The sequence below is a fragment of the Eurytemora carolleeae genome, unplaced genomic scaffold (genome assembly GCF_000591075.1).
Source record: "Eurytemora carolleeae unplaced genomic scaffold, Eaff_2.0 scaffold275, whole genome shotgun sequence".
NCBI classification, from domain to species: Eukaryota; Metazoa; Arthropoda; class Copepoda; order Calanoida; family Temoridae; genus Eurytemora; species Eurytemora carolleeae.
In genome coordinates, this window is record NW_019396230.1 from 53,740 (window position 1) to 76,701 (window position 22,962).

The following is a 22,962-nucleotide window of genomic DNA, read 5'->3' on the forward strand; positions in this document are numbered from 1 at the left end:
ACTTCAAAATATCCATTGTTCGAAAGCGAATAACTTGAATAAAACAGAACAAAAGTTTTATGTATGTTATGCATTTTTTATAAACATTTTTTCCAAGAAAATTTGTTTTTAATATTTTGTAAAATTTTGTGTGAATCTGAGGAACAAAGAAATAAAAAATGAAAGTTCAAAAATGGTAAGGAATATAGAAACATACTTTAGAACGTCAATTCTAGTTTAAGTTTAATTTGTTTATTTTAGTTTTAGTTTTAGTTCTATTTTATCTAGTTTTTGCTCTAATTCTAGTTCTAGTTTTAGATTTAATGTGTTAAGAAAGGAAATAAAAAATAGAATAAAAATGAGTTTCAAAACGTCAAGAAATTTATTCAAACAACACTAGGGGACGTTACTTCTAGTTCAAGCTTTATTTTTGTATCTAGTTCTTCTAGTTCAAGCTTTAGTTTTGTATCTAGTTCTTCTAGCACAATCTTAAGTCTTGTATCTAGTTCTAGTTCTAGTTTCTATTAAAGTTTTTAATCTATTTCTAGTTCTAGTTTTGTTAAAGTTTTTAATCTATTTCTAGTTCTAGTCTTTTTAAAAGTTTGTATTTCTAGTTTTTTAGCTAGTTCTAGTTCTAGTTCTAGTTTTTTTAGTTCTTGTTCTAGTTCTAGTTCTAGTTCTAGTTCTAGTTCTATTTCTAGTTCTTGTTCTAGTTCTAGTTCTAGTTCTAGTTCTAGTTCTAGTTTTTTTAGTTCTAGTTCTAGTTCTAATTCTAGTTTAAGTTCTAGGTCGAGTTCTAGTTCTTATTCTAGTTCTAGTTCTAGTTCTAGTTCTAGTTCTTGTTCTAGTTCTAGTTCTAGTTCTAGTTCTAGTTCTAGTTCTAGTTCTATTTCTAGTTCTAGTTCTAGTTCTAGTTCTAGCTCTAGTTCTAGTTCTAGTTCTAGTTCTAGTTCTAGTTCTAGTTCTAGTTCTAGTTTCTAGTTCTAGTTTTTTAGTTCTAGTTCTAGTTCTAGTTCTAGTTCTTATTCTAGTTCAAGTTCTAGTTCTAGTTCTAGTTCTATTTCTAGTTCTAGTTCTAGTTCTAGTTCTAGTTCTAGTTCTAGTTCTAGTTCTAGTTCTAGTTCTAGTTCTAGTTCTAGTTCTAGTTCTAGTTCTAGTTCTAGTTCTAGTTCTAGTTCTAGTTCTAGTTCTAGTTCTAGTTCTAGTTCTAGTTTTAGTTCTAGTTTCTGATACATTAATCAATAAAATTCTTTTTATCTCTTTAGAGAACATTTTAAAGGCAGTGTACCCGATTTTTAGCAAAAAAAATTATTTAAAGTTTGAGATTTAATTATTGAAATTCTTTATTTTAATCCTATTAAGAGAATTTTTTTAAAACAAAATACATATAATGAATAATAAGTGGCGACATAAGATAAACAATAACAGATTTTTTTCTTTAAAAAAGAGATCATTACACTCATTCTTTTTGATGGCTCATGTTTAAACCTGCAAAACTATATTTTGTCAAGTTGATAGTACTGCATTTAAAACTATGAACTCTATCATAATAGATATAATCTAACCCGAGGGAACCTAGTTTCATATCTTTTATTGCACTGGAATCTTTTATCTCCTAGATACAAAAACACAAAAAAAACTGTGAAAACCAGCTGTCTCACGCAGTTGCACTTAAACTTCAATTTTTACATCTTAAATATTATAATTACTGTTTTAGTTTTCTTCTAAAAAATGTTTAAAGAACTCTCTACGTCAAATATATTGTCAAGTTACAATAGATGGAAACAGAAAATTCGACCAACTGCGCACAACGTCACAAGTGTCAAATGTAAAAAGAAAGACGACATGTTCTCTAATTAGTTGATATGATTTCCAAGATTCAGCGTAGGAATACGTAAAAAATATGTACAACTCAAAATTACATCTATATATAAATTTGGCCTTGTCTGTCTGTTTGTTTGTTTGTATCCAATAAACGTCAAAACGGATGAACCGATGTGGCCCAAATTTTTTGTAGAACATCACGTGACCACAGGGAAGGTTTATGAAGGATAAAAATTTAAAAAAAATGTGTTTTAAAGGTTTTTAATTTTGTAACAAAATTTAAATTCTTTAAAATCCGCGAATTTTTTTTTAAAAATCCGCAAAATGTTTTTCTTCTTTGTTTAAAAATGTAAACAAAAAGTACATGTTCACAATTTAAATAGAAGATGGGCACGAAGCACCCTAAAAACCAAGTACAGTATATTTACTGTCGTTTGGTGGCCTGATTCTTTTTTTCTCTGTATATCTATGTAAACTAATTAGTCTGGGGGGGGGGGGAGGGTTGCGTCCAGGTACCAACTCTCTAAGGAAGTAGCATTAAAGTAAATGTTTCTAGGTATAATATAGGTTTACTGTTCAATTTATAAAGCCAGTTAATTTTTTGAAAATTCAGACTTCTAATTTTTAAACACAGGCCGTCCTCTACTCATACAATATACTTTTACAAAAAATCAGCTTGATTTCTCTGTCTTAAAAGTGACGAAGTTTTGGTGGATTAAATAATGACTAAAGTATACACATTATATCATCATACACAACAACAACAAAAACAATAATAAAAATACAACAAATATTTTTAATAATTTATTAAAAAATAGATTGACCTTTTTACTTCAAATTTCTTATCATGTGATGACCGAGTTTGTTCACTACTACATTTAGGTCCTTTATTCTTTGGAAAAACGGGATATTCACAAAAAGGTTAAAAATGTCTGTGGAAACACATGGATTTTATTAGTCTCGTCAATTTTTAAGGAATTGAACCACAATTTCTTCTTCTTTTTGTACTGATGTCCCAGGGTGTGGACGGCATCCAGGCACGAAAAAAGTTCTTCGCCTACCTTCTAAATTAAAAAATATGATCAATAAAAACCAAAAAATTTCATTTAATTCATATAATGTAATATTGACTTATAGTACTTGTCCATTGTACTTGACAACCTATTTGCTCTACGTCATTTTACATCGGTACCATTTATGGTATTACCCGTGAACTGATTAATTTGAAATATATCATCGTCTTTGAAACCTTTAAAGAGTTTAATTCTAAGAGTATCCTCCATGAGGTCAGCAATTGTGAAAGCAGCAATTATAGAGAAACTGCTAATCAAATTAATCATTCATTCATTCATATATTTATTTAACTACAAAGCATGAGATATGAGAGTGGTTGGCTCAAAGTTAATTAACGATTCTGAATATAATTGGTTACACATACCAAGATATGTTTTTGGATAGGTAAGGAGTTGATTGGAAGGAAGGGTATTGTCAGGTGATCTGTGGCAGGGTAAGGTCAGAGAGATTGTTATGTAGAGATAAATTAAAATACAGGGTGTTAATGATGATAGTTACAGAAACAGAAATAAGCTAATAAAGTTTCAGTTATTTTAGTTTTTAATATTAAATTTATTCACACGATATACAGCTAGGTTTTCCGCATCTAAACCTCTCATAATTCTCAAGATAATTATTGATCACTCTTTATTTACAAAGAGAAAAACGGATATTTTCTTCATTCTTAAATAAACAAAAAGTGCAATGTTCGTTCCCGAGTTTCACGACACAGGACAAAAGGTCGGACTTTAGAAAAGATTTAGGGTTTATCATTTTGTAGAAGATATAAATAAAAAAAAACTAATTGCTAAGTGATTTGAAAATTCCAAATAGCTTTAAAATAAAATAAATCTATCGATTCTTTTCGACAGTTTGACAGATTAACTTTAGCTCCATTTTAATTTTTAAATATTACAAAACTTTCCAAATGAAAGTTCACCAGTTTAAACAATATTACTAACTACAGTGTGAGTAAAAAATGGGAAAAGCGTTGTTTTGGAAAACACTAAATAATATACAAAAAAATCTTTTTTAGCCTATGACGCCCCCTGGCCTTCCATGAGTGTCCACAAAAAATGTCAGCCCCTTAGGGATCCAGCAGGCCAAGAGAACATATATATGAGTGCCTTGTTTTATTATATAGATAGCAGAGTTTAGGCGGAAAATTACTAAAATAAAGTGGATAAAATGCGAAAATATTTTTTGACTGAAAAGTTATTTTTTCGTCAGAAATGGATTTGAAAATGTATTTTATTATATTCAAAAGTTTCACAAAAATCAATTAACAAATAAAAAACTTTTTAAAAAATCCCCGAAAATTATCGGTACAAATAATTTAATTCATTACAAAAGAAATAACCACACAGCATTTGGTCAAAAAAACATAATCGATGCTTTTTTTTCTAAATCTCATTAACACTTGCCTCAAACCATGGTTGAAAAAGGATAAAGCATGTGTTTAGTTCCTTTATAAGAAAACTGGAGAAACGTCGATAATTTTGAGGCATTTTGTATTAAAAAATTGTCCTAGTTATTGTTTCCCATCATTTCTAATTGTGTGTTTTTTAAATAAAGTAAACAATTCCTTTAATCCTAATTAGGAGACATTTTAGCAGACAAATGGGATCCTTGCACCAAGGATTATAATGTATTTAGAATTCAAAATAATACGAGAAATACTTAGGAATGCTAATATCCTTAAAAGGATTGGTCACCTACTTGAAAATACGGGATATTTTTTGGAACATAGGAGGGATACAGAACATGGAGAATACAGTGTCTATAGGATGTAGAATACAAACTATAAAGGATACGCTGTTTAGAGGGTAGAAGATACAGTTTATAAAGGATGCAGTGTCTAGAGGATACAGAATATAAAGGATACAGTATCTAGAGGGTAGAGGATACAGTATATAAAGAATACAGTGTCTAGAGGGTAGATGATACAGAATAAATAAATAAATAAATAAATAAATAAATAGCTTATTAGGCAGAAATATAACAAGGGTTGAAAACACAATGATGAATTCTATGATTATACAGTAGGATACAATGTCTAGAGGATAGAGGATACAGAGGCTACACAGTGTCTAAAAGATAGAGGACACAGAATATACAGGATACAATGTCTAGAGGACATAGGTTCATGCAGTTTATAAAGATTTGCATTGTCTAGAGGTTAGAGGATACAGTATATATTGGATAAAGTGTCTAGAGATAGCGGATACATTATATAAAGGATACAGTATCTTGAGCTAGGATAGAGGATACATTTTATAAAGGATACAGTGTTTAGAGGATAGCGAATGCAGTATATAAAGGATACAGTGTCCAGAGAATAGAGGATACAGCTAAAAAGGATACTGTGTCGAGAGGATAGAGGATACAGTATATAAAGGATAAAGTGTCTAGAGGATAGAGGATACAGTATATAAAATATCCAGTGTCTAGAGGATAGAGGATACAGTATATAAAGGATACAGTATCTAGAGGATAAAGTATATAAAGGATACAGTGTATAGAGGATAGAGGATACAGTATATAAAGGATACAGTGTCTAGAGGATAGAGGATACAGCTAAAAAGGTTACAGAAAATACAGTAAATCAAGGATACAGTATTTAGATGATATAGAATACAGTAAATAAAGGATACAGTATCTAGAGAATAGAGGATACAGATGAGGTTGTGTATGCTCTATGCAGCCTCCAAGTGTAGAGTATCTGTGTACGGATGGACGGAAGGCAACAGTTCTCTAGTGACTGATCTCCATGTACCCTACACAGTATACAAATACACTCACAGCCACGCACATTAACATTAGTGTAAATTCTACTCTTGTACACTTGCACACAGTACAGTTGTACATGCATAACCTTGTACAGTATAGTTTACTTTGACATTCGCTTACTTGAAATGTTTATTGCTATTTTAAGTGATTTATTTCGCTTAATTTGTGCACTGCATGTACAGTTTTATCTGTACAAAGGTTCTGTCAAAGTACAATAAAGTGAGTACACATAGATTTTGTTATTTTTACATTTCAATATATATTTATTAATGTACATTTTACCAAGGAGAATTGAATAGAAGGAGGGGGCGATTGGGTGTCCGTACACTTTGCTGTGACGTTTTTGGACTGCTGAAGAACTAGTTTTTGCGTAACAACAATAATAAAAATTGTAAACAATAACATAAATGATAAACAGACATCTGGTGCATCTCTGGCGTTAGATGAAGATTCACCGTATACTAACTCATGTTTGTTTACATTAGATCGGCTGCCATTGTTATTGTTGATACGCAAAAACTAGTCCTTCAGCAGTCCAAAAACGTCAGAGCAAAGTGTACAGAAACCCAATCGCCCCCTCCTTCTATTCAATTCTCCTTTCATTTTACAAAGTTCTCCAATTTAAATTTACAGTACACAGGTTAAGGGTTACGTTCTTTCGTGAACAATTTTACAGCAGTTGAAGAAAAATGCCCGTTTAAACAGATTCATTGGTTCAAGATACATTCCTGTGTATACAGATTCCTTGGTTGAAGAAGGATTCCTAATATACAGATTCCTTGGTTGAAGAAGGATTCCTGAGTAATAAGATTCCTTGGTTGAAGAAGGATTCCTACATATACAGATTCCTTGGTTAAAGAAGGATTCCTGAGTATACAGATTCCTTGGTTGAAGAAGGATTCCTGAGTAAACACTAAACATATTCTTTGGCCGAAGAAAGATTCCTGTGTATAAACAGATTCTTTGGTTGAAGCAATATTCCTGTGTAAAAGATTCCTTGGTTGAAGAAAATTTCTGTGTAAATAGATTCCTCAGTTAAAGAAACATTTCTGTGTAAACAGATTCCTTGGTTGAAGAAGGATTCCTGTGTATACAGATTCCTTGGTTAAAGAAGGATTCCTGTGTATACAGATTTCTTGGTTAAAGAAGGATTCCTGAGTAAACACTAAACATATTCTTTGGCCGAAGAAAGATTCCTGTGTATAAACAGATTCTTTGGTTGAAGCAATATTCCTGTGTAAAAGATTCCTTGGTTGAAGAAAATTCTTGTGTAACAGATTCAGTGGTTAAGGAAGGATTCCTGAGTAAACAGATTCCTTGGTTGAAGAAGGATTCCTTAGTAATCAGATTCAGTGGTTGAAGAAGGATTCCTGAGTAAACAGATTCCTTGGTTGAAGAAAGATTCTGTGTAAACAGATTCAGGGGTTAGAGAAGGATTGGTGTTCTGTATTCTGAATACATTATACTAAACAAACATCCTTGTACAGTACAGTATCCAGTTTATACACTCAATAAAATAAGAAGTTTCTGGATACATGCAGTGCACTGTGATTTGGTTTTTACTTTACTGTCAGTCTGTCACTACTCACACTAGTAATCACAAACTAAAAAAGGGATTGCTTCTCAAGAATTTTTTTAAATAAAGTTAAACCCTAAATTAGCCATACACTAAAGAATTTATCAAATGTCGTCTTGACAATTTTTCCATGGGTTTTATAATATTTTACGTAAATCTCAGTATTTGCGAAAATAAATAAATAGCCATGAATATGCGGGAACAGTTTTAAAGAGCTCCATATAATCATTTGATTAAAACAACTAAATAACGCAACATTCCATTATCAGAAAGTGAAGAATACGACATTTGATGAATTCTTTCGGTGTATGGATAATTTAGGGTTTAACTTTATTATAGGCGTATTTAAAGGTCACAGAAATCAAAGCATTCATTACGTGTATTTTATGTTGTCACGAAGCAATAGTTTTACTTGTAACATATTAAATCACTAACTCTATATTAATATTCCAAAGTTTTTCTGGTTCTCACTGGATGTTGATTTGATGTTTGTATTTACCAGGATCGAGCTTTAAAATCTACCTTTCATTTGAAATGGATGTGTGTATGTACTGCATGTGTATTGGTACACTAAAGTGTGTCCATGTGTATTGGTACACTGCAGTGTGTGTGTACTGCATGTGTAGTGTGTGTGTACTGCATGTGTATTGGTACACTGCAGTGTGTCCATGTGTGTCATGTTTATTGGACTTTAAAAAATCAGAACTTGAATCTAACAGTCGTCTTCCTATTCCAAGAAGTACGGGGCAATTCATATCAAGTACTCAGAGTAGAAACCTCTGATAGAAATAAAATTAGAACCAATTTAGTAAGTAACTCAGCTCCTCTCCCCTCTTAGAATTAGCCAACCCTTTGATTTTAAAATGTGAATAAAAAACAGATAAAAAATTTTTTACATAAAAATGTTAAAGATTATAATGTTTTTAATTCCAATCGGGACTTCAGTGGACTACAAAGGGGAGTAGTCTCAGGAGACTACTAAAGACTTCAAAGAGTAATACGTACAGAGTGATACATTATAATATATAACCCTACAATAGACTACAATGGGCTACATAAGGGACATGTAGTAAACTTAAGGTAGAATAACTGCATTTGTAAGGCCAGGGGGGGGGCAAAAAACTTCGCGCTAACACTTGCCCCCCCCCCCTGGCTAAAATATGTGTACGCGCCTGCGTGGTTACTTATATAATTAATATCAATCCATCCATATTCATTTATATTCCTCCATTTTCCTCCATTATCTCCATTTTCCTTACATTTCAGGTTAGTTTGGAAATATAGATTTTTTACATAAGTTAGCAGCTAATTTATTCTTTTAAGTAAATATATGAAATTCAAATCGGGATATGTTCGAAATTGAAAAACTTGGCATTGTCGTAAGAAAACAGTCAATGAGTTTTATAAAGAAAGATTTCATATTTTAATTTATTGTTATCCTCGTCATGCTTATGAAAATGTTGGATGTAGTTTTCAATATCACCTTTTTTATATGGGCCGGGATACTGAAAACCAAATCTTTCAGTTTTTTTGCCCCTTTCTAACACTGAGTATTAGAAAAAATGTCAATTTTGTAACTGTATATTTCTATAAATGTCAAACAGCACTGATCTAATACATAGAATACAACAATATTAATATAATTGATATCAGCAGTCAGTATTATTAATGTAAAGGACATTTATACCAATTTCAGAATAAGTTTTAATCTTTTCGTTTTATTCTAATTTGACTATAATCATGGTTAACTGCGGGACTTAACCTTTGATGAACTATTTCAACCCTTTTCACAAAGCCAGTTTATAATTAAAATAAAGCTTTGTTTCAAATATTTTCTAAATTTCAATCCTAGCAGAATGATGAATACAATTAACAGTAGTTACATATTTCATAGACATATATACATATTACAAACTCAAAATTTTTAATCCCTATATCTTAGCAACCTGATGGTGTGAACCTTTGATATTTTAAACTTAGATTATTTGATCTAACATAATTCGTAGTTTGAAAATAGCTAAGGTCTATGACATTGGGCTGCAAAGATATAGGGATGAGAGTCAGAGTTTGTGACAAAGACTCAATTAATTTCCAAAAAGTTGGTCTGCCTTTTAGGAGCTTTATCTTATAAGAAAATTCTTAAAATTTGAAAATGGTCAAAAAGCTAATTTTGCGAATGAAAAAATACTTCGCGTAGATCAACAGTAATTTAGGTAACTGGTTTAATATTTATATTTTGAGATTTTTATTATTTAAATCTTTTATAAGTACCAATTAACCTTTATCAGATTGTAAGCTAATAAAGGGATGCGTTCTTATTATATTCAGCAAATATATAATGCAAGAATTCTGCAAGAGTATCCATATTGTACTTAACTTGAAATGCATTTGACCCACAAAAAAATCAAATTAAATAAAAATTCTACAAAATTCTTTGCGAGGGAAGGATAGTTTAGGTTATCGACCCTTAGTGAAAATTATAAAAAATTTAAAATAAATAACTCTACCCCTCGCAGTCTATATTATCAGCCTTTAGAATAAATATTAATGAGGTGGATATTGGTCGGTTCATTGACTTGTCTCATCTATTCATTTATCTTCTTTCCTATACATTTCTTTCATTCCTTCATGAGGTCGGATTTAGTTTCTCCAATATCTAGAATTATCTTCTAGTTCCAGCCAAAAACCCTAAATTCGTCAAACTCCGTGTTTTTGTAATTAACTTTAAGCTATCCATACTTCTGACCAATGGCAATGCTTATTTTGTCCGAAACCGGGCTTATTTCGACCAAACTTACACGTGCTGTCTCCATCGTTACCCATGCTTACTTAATCCAAACCCACTCATATAACAAACTTTTTCTTAACCCTTAATGATGATATGTCCATCCTATACTTACATCAACTTAACTCATGGCTCCAGCTGAACCTTTCCTAACCAAGAGCGTATACAGAACAAAAATCTAGGGGGTGACAAATATGCTTTGCCCCCCATGAGCTCCTAGAGGTGGGGGGGGGGGGTATAATTTAAACTGTAAATTCAACACATTTGGCTCCTTGGATATTAGGCATAAGGATGATGTAAAAAATGTCTTTTTTTAGCTAGACACATAAAGGTTTCATTTGAGCTGATCTAATACATCTCAATATCTTTATAAATTATCTTATTTCCAAGTTTTTTTCTCAGAAAAATCAAATTTTTTCGCCTAAAAAATCTTTAATTGATTGGTGCATTTTAAAATGCGTTTTACTCAACACTCACGAAATAAAAATTGTTCTATGTTAACTTTAGAGCCTTTTATATTGCGCGAACTATACCAAAAATCATCAAATCATTGAGATATCTGAGGAAAACTATATGATCAGGTCTTGGACTGAAATTTGCGATTTTTCCCTGCAAATATCTGAACAAAGACAGTAATAAAGGGGTAGCAAAGCACTTTTTCAATTTTCGGTTTTAATATTCCTTTTTTAAAGGCCTTTTCATAAAAGGTCGGATAAATTTTCACATTTTATTCCAAAACCCTGGGAGCAATTCTAAAATCCTAGGAGATATAGGGCTCATAAAATCGAGTCTGTGACAAAGACTAATTCCTTTCTATGTTTTTAATTACATGGTGATTTAGGTGTTAAGTATCAACATGTTTAGGTTTTAAAATAATCGATTTTTGGTATTTATTCATGATATGCACTATGCAGGAATAAATAGTAGGTTTTGAAATTTCTAACATTTAGGTTTAGCTGTTATAAGGTTTTCATATTTGAACTGCCAACTGCAATGACCACTGCACCGGTTCAAATTTGAATCAATGATTCATATCCTTCCTTAAATTCTTTAACTTTGAATCGGTGGTTGGTGCTATAGTAGTTCAACTGCGTAGCTTAAATTCAGAAATTTTGGTCACGCATATTTCATAATTAAAACTTCAAGTTTATATTGGCTATTTTCAGGTTTATTTAGAGTTGAATAAACTGGTTTCATCTTTATATTTCTGTTGAGCTGAGTAAAAAATAGATTTCCTTAGAGTGCTCCTTGTATTTGATTTTAGATTGCTTTCGAAGATTGCGTTTTTAATTCCAATTTATAGTGTTAGATTTCTTCTATTGGAAGATACATCAAACTGTTCATATCTTTATTTACATTTGTATACATGGAAATAGGGGAGAGATATGTATATATCAGAACCATCAGTAACGATTTTTTTACATTCTTCCCAAAATCAGCGCATGTAAACAAAGATATAAGAGTTCCATGGTGAACCGCGTATACAATATTTTAGACATGGGGGAGGGGCAAGTTATCGTGCGAAGCGTGTACAATATTTTTGCTCCATCCTGGACGATTTCCCACCCTTCGCCGTAAAAATGCTTTTATTTTATAGTCTACTTAATGTCTTCCATGTAGCCCATTGTAGTCCCAATTCAAATACTTATATTATAATGAATCTCAATTAGTGCTGTATTACTTTCTGAATTCCGGAGAAGTCTCCTGAAGATTACTCCCCTTTGTACCAACTCAAGGACTATATATTATGATAATGTATACCTCTGTAAAGTTCTGTATTACTCTCTGAAGTTCCTAGGTCGATAGTCTCCTGTAGACTATCATTAGTCCTTCGTCCTCTTTATTCTCACCCTTCCTCTCCTAATGTAATCTCCCCCTGGCTGGGGGTTGCGGGAAGACATGCCAAACACTTGCATAATTCATAGCTATACATAGTTTATATGAATTAGGGGGGGAGGGATTTTAGATGAAAGGAAAATACAAAGGTAACATTTGAAAAAAAGGGTGTGAAGCGGCAAGAAAATTTAACAACATACTTTTTAAGAAGGAACACCATTTTGCAGATGAGTGCAAGCTTGCATTTTTTAACTACCACACCCGATTTTAACCTTTGTCAATAAATCTCAGATCGAGGGGCAGGGCTCCCCCTTGAATGCCAATGGGGGGCAAGAGGGCACTCTCCCCCCCCCCCATGTATACGCGCCTGTCCATGATGTATCTTTGGACTGCAGTTGTTTTTGAATTCTTTAAATATTATCACTTTGACCTTACTTATAACTATGTTCTTATTTTTACCCCTCTCAACCCCCACCCCCAAACACCTTTGTTTATTACGTCATGAACCGGCTCCCGTCCCACTGTCCCCTAAGTTTTGAACACCTGATTTTGAGCAGACGGGCCCTTGTGCAGGGGGTTTAAGGACTCCTCCTCTCATTGGTCAGATATCCGAACTCTGTCATCTCATTGGCCGAGATTTTAATAATCCGCGAAACTAATAAAAATGAAGAATGTTGATAGTTTAGATAGATAGATGGATGACAATGTTTAAGAAATTTCCTACAGTTTGAGCATACTTCTTGTCCTGTCAGGGCTGCGTGAAAAGTGATTTTCATTTTAAAATCATGTTTTATATTAATTAGCAAACAGGTAAATTAATTAATATTGTTAAAAGACCACGTATTTTTCAACGTGTACAAGTTGCAGTTAATTAAAAACTAAACAATGTGGGTTCTCGAATGATTATTAGAAGTGTATGCAAAATCAGGATTTGTACTAATTATATACAAATGAAGAAAAAAATCAATGTTCAACATCTATATATGAATTTGGCTTGTCTGTCTGTTTGTCTGTCTGTCTGTCTGTCTGTCTGTCTGTCTGTTTGTATCCAATAAACGTCAAAACGGCTGAACGGATCGAGCCCAATTTTTTTGTGGGACATCTAGGGACTCCAGGGAAGGTTTATGAATCATCAAAATTTTAAATATTTGTCTCCATCAAAATTCGATCGTCATTAAATGTTTGAAAATTTTGAAAATCCGCGAAATTTTTTGTGAAAACCCGCGAATTATTTTTGTTTTGTTTTACGATGTACACAAAGAGAACATGTTCACAATTAATTTAGAAGATGGGCGCGAAGCGCCTTCTAAGACTAGAAAGAAGGGCGCGAAGCGCCTTGAATTTCTAGTATAATAAATTAGTCAATAGTACAATTTGTATAGAAAATCTTAAAACAAATAACTATTAACTATACCTCGTACTATTTTATTTTATGAAATCATAAAAAGATAAATTATAGAACATGTGTAAAATTGTTAAAAAAAATATATGTTTCATGTTGGTTCTAGATATTCTATATATTTGGGCTAATTCTGGGTTTAAAAAGATTCGATGTTTTGGGGTTGAAAGTGATCTAAGATAATTTTAGAAAGTTTAAAATATAAGATGTAAATTATGCCTGAAAGCCCTAAACTTGTAGCTTTTTAAACAAACCTAAATCTATCCGCAACGCTTTTTATAGATGGATGGGAAGGGGGGGGGGGAGTTTACGTGTACTTAGTGCATGTGAATTTCTCTTCTTTCCCTCTCATCTCATGGTTAATGGAGTATTGCAAATATAAGAGTGGAACCATACCAGAGCTTGGGTAGTAATGCTAAGGAGGAATAAACATTTGATTTTTATTCTTTTCAACTTAGATATTTTTCTAAGAATAATGGAGGGCAAGCCTCGTTAACCTGCCTCTCTAGGTTTGAATCCTCCCTATATTGGTTCTCCATATACCGCAGTCCTGTAATTAGTAGAAAATGGTTTTACAAAACAAATAAATCATTATTCGAACATTATTTTGTGTATACATACATACATATATAACCACATAATATGCCAATGCATATTAAACCTAATTGTCTGTCGATTCCTTGATGCATTGTGTCTAATTTTCAGCTGCCTAGACTTCATTTTAGGGGAAATTGTTAATAAAAATCAGATTTTTTAAAACTTGTCGTTTCTTCAAAACTATTGAAGGACTTCTGCATTTTGTATTTTAATATCTGCTTCTTTAAATAATATGCTTACGTGAGAATAGTTTGATATCTACAGACATACTTACTTGTTTAAACTGTGAGCTTGATATGCAGATTGATTTAATCTTTAAATTTTAATCTTGTTTTATGCACATAATCGTGTTTAAACCTTAAACTTGTTGTCTGCATATCTGCATGTTTAAACCGTAAGCTTGTTGTCTGCATATCTGCTTGTTTAAACCGTAAGCTTGTTGTCTGCATATCTGCTTTTTTAAACTGTAAACTTGTTGTCTGCATATCTGCTTTTTTAAACTGTAAACTTGTTGTCTGCATATCTGCTTGTTTAAACTGTAAACTTGTTGTCTGCATATCTGCTTCTTTAAACTGTAACCTTGTTGTCTGCATATCTGCTTCTTTAAACTGTAACCTTGTTGTCTGCATATCTGCTTCTTTAAACTGTAAACTTGTTGTCTACATATCTGCTTGTTTAAACTGTAACCTTGTTGTCTACATATCTGCTTGTTTAAACTGATTTCTGCATTTTTGTTAACCTATTCATACCTAGATACATTAAACATGAGCTACGTAACATGATTAAAACATGCATTGTATTAGATCAACTACGTTTTAATCTAATCTATCCCTGTTAATCCTTTAAATATGTACATTCAACTTAAAGTACGTTGAAAACATGTGTGGAGATAGCTTTAATATGTTTTATCTATCCTCAACTAAAATCATAAATAAGTTCAGAAAACTTAAACTACTCTTTGTATATATATATATATATATATATATATCGACATAAAACTTGTAATTACGTCGATTCATGTTAACTTGTAACATAAGATATAAATTAGTTGATATAGAGACTCTACTTTGATTACGAGCTGAGATAGTGCCTTGAGATTTGGCATTGATCAATTAAGAGCTTGTTTGATAGCTACGCTTGTGTCCCTGTGTGATATTCAGAGCTGATAAGATCATGTCCATTGGTTTGGCATTGATTGCTGGAGATGTTGTGTTCTGGTTGACATTTATAGATGACGGGTTGTACCTGGACGGATACAATTAATGACAAAGTTTTAAGATTATGGCATTTACTACACACATATATATATATATATATAAATATCTATGTAATAAATACCGTAGCAAATATACCCATATAAGTCATGTGATACATTGTCCGTAAATATAAATGTGCTTGTAAATAATTACGCAGAACTTATACTGCGATTAACCTAACCTAACTACGTCTTTAAATAACTACATCATTTTGTATTGTGATTAGCCTAACTACGCTCTTGTATAAAACAACGCAAAACTTGTAATTATGTTTATTAAATTAACCTGTAAAATATATATCAAAATTAACGTCAGTTGCGATAATACTCCACTTTGATTACAGTGTGAGAGTAATTATTTCTTGGTTAGCAAACAAGAGGCGTCCTGAATCATTATCTTGAAAGATAGGTATACATTTTGATATAAATTGATTGTATCTGTAGGACAGATACATGAGAATACAGACTGAGCCGTATCCGGATTGATATTGGCTACGGTATTTGTGTGAACTTTGAGTTCCTGGTTGAGTTGTACCTGGATTGATACGGGTCTGAAAGCAGTTTTAGGAGTAGGACATTTCTACATCCACGTACCTGCTTGCTTAATGGTTTTGTCGAGAATTAATTTGTTTCTAATTAAAAATAATTACTTTTCTTTTAATATTCATTTATCATTAAAAAATATATAATTGTTTCTATTTTCTAGAAAAGATTGAATGTTGCATTTATAATGATTTTTATATTACATTTTTTCTTTCAGAAAAATGAGTGAAGATCATGGAGAATTAGAAGTTAATTAATGCAAGCATGGTTTAGTCCAACCTGTAGAATAGAACAATGAACTGGTAAGCCCTTGCACAGATATTTATCCACCTTTTCCTCCAGGAAATTCAAAACTTCCTGCAAACTCTTTGCAACCTAATAATGATATTTCAAACCTTGCTTGATCTCGCAAATTCATACTTTGCAATATTGAAGGACTACGACAGTAAATTGCAAAGATATAAGAATAAACAAATTATAGTGTAAAGTTAAATCTTTCATGGTGAAATGTGAAGGGTAAAGAAAATGAAGAGAAAGACGATTTTTTATTGAAGAGTTTCCATCCGCTGTTTTGTTAGAAACAAAAGGATTTAAGTCGCTGCCACAATTTCCGATTTTTTAATCCCTACATCGTTGCAACCCAATGTTGATGACCTTAATTATGCAAAACTATAAATTCTGTTGAATATAATAATCTAAACATCAGATTTATTTTTAGTGAAAGAAACCGATGATATATCCCTCTTTAGGTGTTCAATGAAAATATGCACACTGTACTGTACACTCGGGTACACGTACAGCAAATAGTGTTACTGTTTAGTGTACACTGTTACTATTTAGTGTACAGTGTTAATATTTAGTGTACAGTGTTACTATTTATTGTACAGTGTACGGGGTTTCTTCCTTTTTTCAGTTTATAGATATAATTGATCCATTTATTTCTTTGTTGCGTTTTTATTGATAAAATTCTTTTTAAGATAATCAATTTCATTCCTTAAATTTAAAGAAATAATTTCAATTGAGAATTTTCATTTTTATTTCATTCAGTTAGATTGATTCTATTAAAAAATCTTATTTATATCTTATTTCAAAAATAAAATAATTAAGATTTTTAACTTTTATTGGATTATTAAAATAAAACAAAGAAACTAAGTTAAAATTGTACATAATATTAATTGTTGTTTACTGTGTATAGGTATGTACAGCTGTTATCTAACAGACCACATCTTGTAATTCTAGTATCTGGAGCCTTCTCAATTCTAGCTTTAGGAAAACAACATGAAAACCATCTTTTTGAAATAACAAAAAATTTAAAAAACTGCGAATGGATTTTTATGGATTATTTGTTACATTTGATATTTGTATACTTTTTAATAACTGTTCAATGTTTATTCATGCGTAAGCGTTGAAGACCAGACTTTAAGTGTTCAAACTTTCAAATATATTCTTTACTTCTCCTGGACAAGCTTTACACATACTATCTGAACTGAATAAGAGGAATATTGAGTTTTTGTTTTACCAAATTTTTCGTAAATGGATTTAAGCAGAACATGTCTTTGGCAATTTATTGTGCTTTGGCAATTTATTGTGCTTTGGCAATTTATTGTGCTTTGGCAATTTATTGTGCTTTGGCAATTTATTGTGCTTTGGCAATTTATTGTTCTTTGGCAATTTATTGTGCTTTGGCAATTTATTGTGCTTTTCCTGGAGTTTTTAAACACTTTTCTCAGCATTTCTTGGTTCAGAAACAAATGAGAAATTATCATAAATAAACACTCTTTATGCCAGAAAAAGAAAAGGTGCAAGGGTACCATTGTGAATAGGGCCACCCCCTCTTTATATGGAGGGTAACCTAAAATCACGAAGACAGTCCTTTTTAACATTTAGTTTTCACGTCCTTAGGTTCTTGAAAAAGGGCTAGTTCGGGGGGAAAATAAATATTTCTAAAAGGAAAAATAAAAAATGTATGACTTCAGACAAAGTTGTAACAATGACCTGCAGAAAACCTAGAAACACAAATTTAACGCAGCCACCTGGGAGAATAGTTTTAACGCAGCCACCTGGGAGAATAGTTTTTATAAAATAATTTAATTCATTGTTTAATATAGTGCTCTCACTCACTGTAGGAGAACTTCCAGACTTCTCAGACCCTCAAGCGGTAATAAAAAAGTTTATAAAAATAATGAAATTTGTTTTTATTATATTTTTGTCTGCTTGCACTGGGTTTTAACTTAGAAGTTATAATAACAATGTTCAGATTACTGTTTTATTGACGACAAATACAAAAAAGCAAATGTTTAGCTTTATTACTTTTATTTTCAATAAATGTTTATTTTCAATAAATGTTTATTTTCAATCATCTATATACACACCATTAGTGTTAGTTATTGTTATATTCTTTAAAGATATATTTGTTTTGAAAACTACTATTAGGGAATGAAATTTTTTGTTTTACATATAATGATCAATTCTTCAAAGTTTTTGTTGAAAAAAGATTATATGAAGTTATATTTTAGGGGTTTGAGTCACGTGGGACCGAGATCAGTGATAGATTGGTCGCTTGGTCCAATCTTCTGGACTCTGTCAGCCATGTTGGACCCCTTATATCCAATCCTAACCTTCTGACCAATCTTAAACCAAGGTAATATCCAATCCTATCCTGAAGACCAATTTAAAACCAATTTATCCATTCCAATCTTAAACCAAGGTAATATCCAATCCTATCCTACAGACCAACCTTAAACCAATATATCCAATCCTAACCTTCTGACCAACCTTAAACCAATATATCCAATCCAAACCTACTGACCAACCTTAAACCAATATATCCAATCCAAACCTACTGACCAATTTTAAACCAAGGTAATATCCAATCCTATCCTACAGACCAATCTTAAACCAAGGTAATATCCAATCCTAACCTACTGACCAATCTTAAACCAATATATCCAATCCAAACCTACTGACCAATCTAAAACCAATATATCCAATCCAAACCTACTGACCAACCTTAAACCAATATATCCAATCCAAACCTACTGACCAATTTTAAACCAAGGTAATATCAAATCCTAACCTACTAACCAATCTTAAACCAATATATCCAATCATAACCTACTAACCAATCTAACCAAGATATCCAAGTCTAATCTATACTAACCAATCTTAAAAGCAAGATATCCAAGTCTAATCTATACTAACCAATCTTTAAAGCAAGATATCCAAGTCTAATCTATACTAACCAATCTTAAAAGCAAGATATCAAAGTCTAATCTATACTAACCAGTCTTAAAAGCAAGATATCCAAGTCTAATCTATACTAACCAATCTTTAAAGCAAGATATCGAAGTTTAATCTACACTAACCAATCTTAAAGCAACATATCCAAGTCTAATCTGTTCTAAGATATCTTAAAAAAACAACAAAATCCAAGTCCAATCTATACTAACCAATCTTTAAAGTGCGATATATCTAAGTATAATTTTTAATAACCAATCTAAAAAGCAAGATATCCAAGTCTAATCTATACTAACCAATCTTAAATGCAAGATATCCAATCTTAAGCTACTAACCAATCTTAAAAGCAAGATAACCAATCCTAAGCTACTATAACCAATCTACCTGTCCATCTCTAATCTGAAACAAGGATTTCTTTCTCTCATTCCATTTCTTGTTTTCCTTCAGAACAATTTCAACTTTCATTACAGTCTTCGTTTTTCAGCACATCAATCTTATACTTTATATATTTTCTAATCTCTACACCTTTTTGCTCTTCTAGAACTTATTTCTATCGTTTCATCTCATTTTATCTCTTTCCTATTCTTCTCTTGTTTTATTTCCCTTTTTACATTTTAAAGGGAGTGACCGGCAATGTATGATGGTTGAACTGAATATGTAGTATTGTGACAAATATTTTAGGATTCATTTGAGACATATAAAGCGTTTCTACGACGTATTTTATAAGTTTGAGCGCGAAGTCGAAGTTCAAAATCATGAATTTGGGTGGGTGCGTTTTCACTTTTCAGAATCGTTTTTTAATTAATAAATAAGGACGACCAAAAATGTAACTACATTCAACTAATTAGTTGTTTAGGAACAGGTTGGGAAAATAAAAATTAACGAAAATAAGTAATCTTATTCAATTATTGGTTTCTATAATCTCTCATTATTTACAAAGATTTTCTTCAGATTTTCTAGAATTTTTATTGAAAAGACGATTTTCGAAGAATTTGTAGAAATCTACGAACAAATTAATAGAAAATAAGAAATTCAATATAATGATAAAAACGAAATAATTGATTCTAACATTGATTTATTGACATTGACAAATTTCTTTCGATAAATAGTTTCTAAACATCTATAATTAGTTTACTATATAATTTTTACTTTATTTTTCGTCGTCGTTTATTAACAATTTAAAAAACCCGATTTTGAAAACGTACCTACCCAAATTCATGATTTGGATCGTCGACCTTTACTCAATCGCAGTAATTTTACATCGTGGAAACGTTTTATATGTCTCAAGTGAATCCTAAAATTTGCAGTATTTTTGTCTGCTGATTCATTTACATTTCAATCAGTTTCATTTAGTCTTGTTGGCAATTAAACATATCTTTTATTCACCTCCTTCCCTTCTTCCCCATTCCCTTGGGTCTTAACAATATCTTTTTAGCTTTGTTCAGAAAATTCAAATTTTCTAAAATAATGGATTTTTCCAACTTCAAAGAAACCTTGCATCTGCAGTAATTGGGCATATATATTTTTTACTCCAGACAGTCTAACACGCTGTGTCTTATGTATATATTGTAGTTTAGTCTAACACGCGTCCTTTATACATATTGTAGTTTAGTCTATTAGTCTAACACGCGTCCTTTATACATATTGTAGAGTAGTCTATCACGCGTCGTTTATACATATTGTAGCTTAGTCTAACATGCGTCCTTTATACATATTGTAGATTAGTCTATCACGCGTCCTATTATATATATTGTAGTTTAGTCTAACACGCGTCCTTTATACATATTGTAGTTTAGTCTAACACGCATCCTTTATACATATTGTAGTTAAGTCTAGCACGCGTCCTTTATACATATTGTAGTTTTTTCTAACACGCGTCCTTTATACATGTAATAAATCTAGGTCCCGATCAATCTCCTAATACTTGACTCAAAGTCTAATATCAGTCTCTCTTACTCAATCTCTAGCCAAAACTCTGGCTCTCTATACGTCTGTCTAAATCGACTATTGCTACTATACTAATTTATTAATACAGGTAAATTTAAACTGACCGGAATGGCCGGTCAGGGTCAACATGAACATATATAAAATAGATAACGGAACATAGATAATAAAGATAGTACTAGCATGATATCATAATTTATTACATACATATTGTAGCTTAGTCCAACACGCATCCTTTATACATATTGTAGCTTAGTCTAACACGCGTCCTTTATACACACATTGTTTAGTCTAACACACGTCCTTTATACATATTGTAGTTTAGTCTAACATGCGTCCTTTATACATATTGTAGTTTAGTCTAACACCCGTCCTTTATACATATTGAAGTTTAGTCTAACACGCGTCCTTTGTACATATTTTAGTTTAGTTCAACCTGCATCCTTTATACATATTGTAGTTTAGTCTAACACGCGTCCTTTATACATATTGTAGTTTAGTCTAACACGCGTCCTTTATACATATTGTAGTTTAGTCTAACATGCATCCTTTATACATATTGTAGTTTAGTCTTAACACGCGTCCTTTATACATATTGTAGCTTAGTCTAACACGCGTCCTTTATACATATTGTAGTTTAGTCTAACACGCGTCCTTTATACATATTGTAGTTGAGTCTAACACGCATCCTTTATACATATTGTAGTTTAATCTAACGCGGGTCCTTTATACATATTGTAGTTTAGTCTAACACGCGTCCTTTAAACATTTTGTGGATTAGTCTTACACGCGTCTTGAAATGATGAAAAGGATCTTCGCACGGATTTTACTGTTTCTTTGATTTATCTCCAACATTTTTAATAACAGAAATATTTTTAAAGAAAGTACTTTTCAAATCTCAACCGGTCATAAACCTTCCCCTGTCAGTCATATAAGTTACCACAAAATTAAATCTATGTTTTCAGGGTACGGAAACGGAAAAGAAAAGAGAAAAAGAAGAATTCAAGAGTTGATCGGTTCAAGCGAGATCTAAGGAAGCCTATCTATAAGCCAGACAATTTCCAGATTTTTTAAAATTTTTATATTAAAATTTTCCTATTTGTGTTTTTAATTTTAATATGTTGATTATTTTTAATGGCTTATATTTTTGTGCATAGATTTAAAACTGGAAAGGATGAAAAGCAGATTTTAGGAAGAATATTAATTCAGAATTAATTTTGGAATTTCTAGCTTAATTTTAATTTATTTTTGAGGAAAATATGAAGTGTAAGTAATTTTGGTAATTTAGTTCATTAATTTTGTGTCTTTTTGCTTTAAAGAGAATATTTAGCTATTTTAAAAAGAAAAGGAGCAAAAATAACTCGAATATTATCTTTACTATATCTTTATTCTATATATTGCCAATTTTTATAAGATTTGGTAAAAACGTTATGTTTTAAAAATAGGCGTTGTCATTCAAGATTATGTTCAATTTAGGGATCGACAATTCTATCTCAGTTTCAATCAGGATTCAAAATGGCGGAAAGACTCAACTGGGAAAACAGCTAACCCCGCGAACCGGACGATCAGCTGACTCAAACATGGAGAATCGGAACGCTTGGTTGTGTGGGGATCCAGGTTAGCGCCACTTTTTTATTAGAAAACTAGCTTGCAATCTAAACTTTCCTTAAAAAAATCAACCCATTCAGCATGGAAGTTTTAAAATAAGGTAAAACATTTCCGTCGTTCTACCGAGTTCCCCAATCAAATTTTGAGGCAAATATATCAAGGGGTTCATGAGTTATGATCGGACATCCAAACAGAAAAACAAACAGAGATACATTATACGTATAGATTGATATCCTTACAATGATTACTTCCCAAAAGTGAATATTTACCAAATGACAGCGTGAAAGCTCTCTTGTAAGTTGGGGAAATAAAAAGATATTTTTTTTTGGCTTGAAGAACGGTCCGTGACCAAGTATCTTCCACCGATTAATAATTGTTAATTGGAATTGAATCTTTTCGACAAACGTAACTCTGATTTTCTAATATCTATATCAGAGCAACCCGATGTTGTAGACAAATTCTGTATTATCAAATCATCTTAAGTTGGAAATGTATAAGGTGTACGACAATGGGTTGCAAAGATATAGGGAGTTCAA

General features: G+C 31.6%; 1 protein-coding gene across 5 annotated transcripts in view; it reads left to right on the top strand.

Moving 5' to 3' along the window:
- Nucleotides 1–12,528: 12,528 nt before the first annotated feature.
- LOC111698789 (protein dispatched) overlaps nt 12,529–22,962 on the top strand; it is a 74,839-nt gene continuing 64,405 nt past the window's right edge. For 2 of the 5 annotated variants that reach the window (XM_023469223.1, XM_023469224.1), the window contains exons 1-8: nt 12,529–12,653; nt 15,855–15,939; nt 16,833–16,906; nt 17,746–17,795; nt 18,154–18,278; nt 21,784–21,852; nt 21,976–22,010; nt 22,295–22,435. In XM_023469223.1, the coding sequence (XP_023324991.1) occupies nt 15,932–15,939; nt 16,833–16,906; nt 17,746–17,795; nt 18,154–18,278; nt 21,784–21,852; nt 21,976–22,010; nt 22,295–22,435 (502 nt within the window). In that variant the 5' untranslated portion in view covers nt 12,529–12,653; nt 15,855–15,931. The remainder of the gene's footprint in view (nt 12,654–15,854; nt 15,940–16,832; nt 16,907–17,745; nt 17,796–18,153; nt 18,279–21,783; nt 21,853–21,975; nt 22,011–22,294; nt 22,436–22,962) is intronic. The other 3 variants (XM_023469221.1, XM_023469222.1, XM_023469220.1) reach the window with 2 other exon arrangements.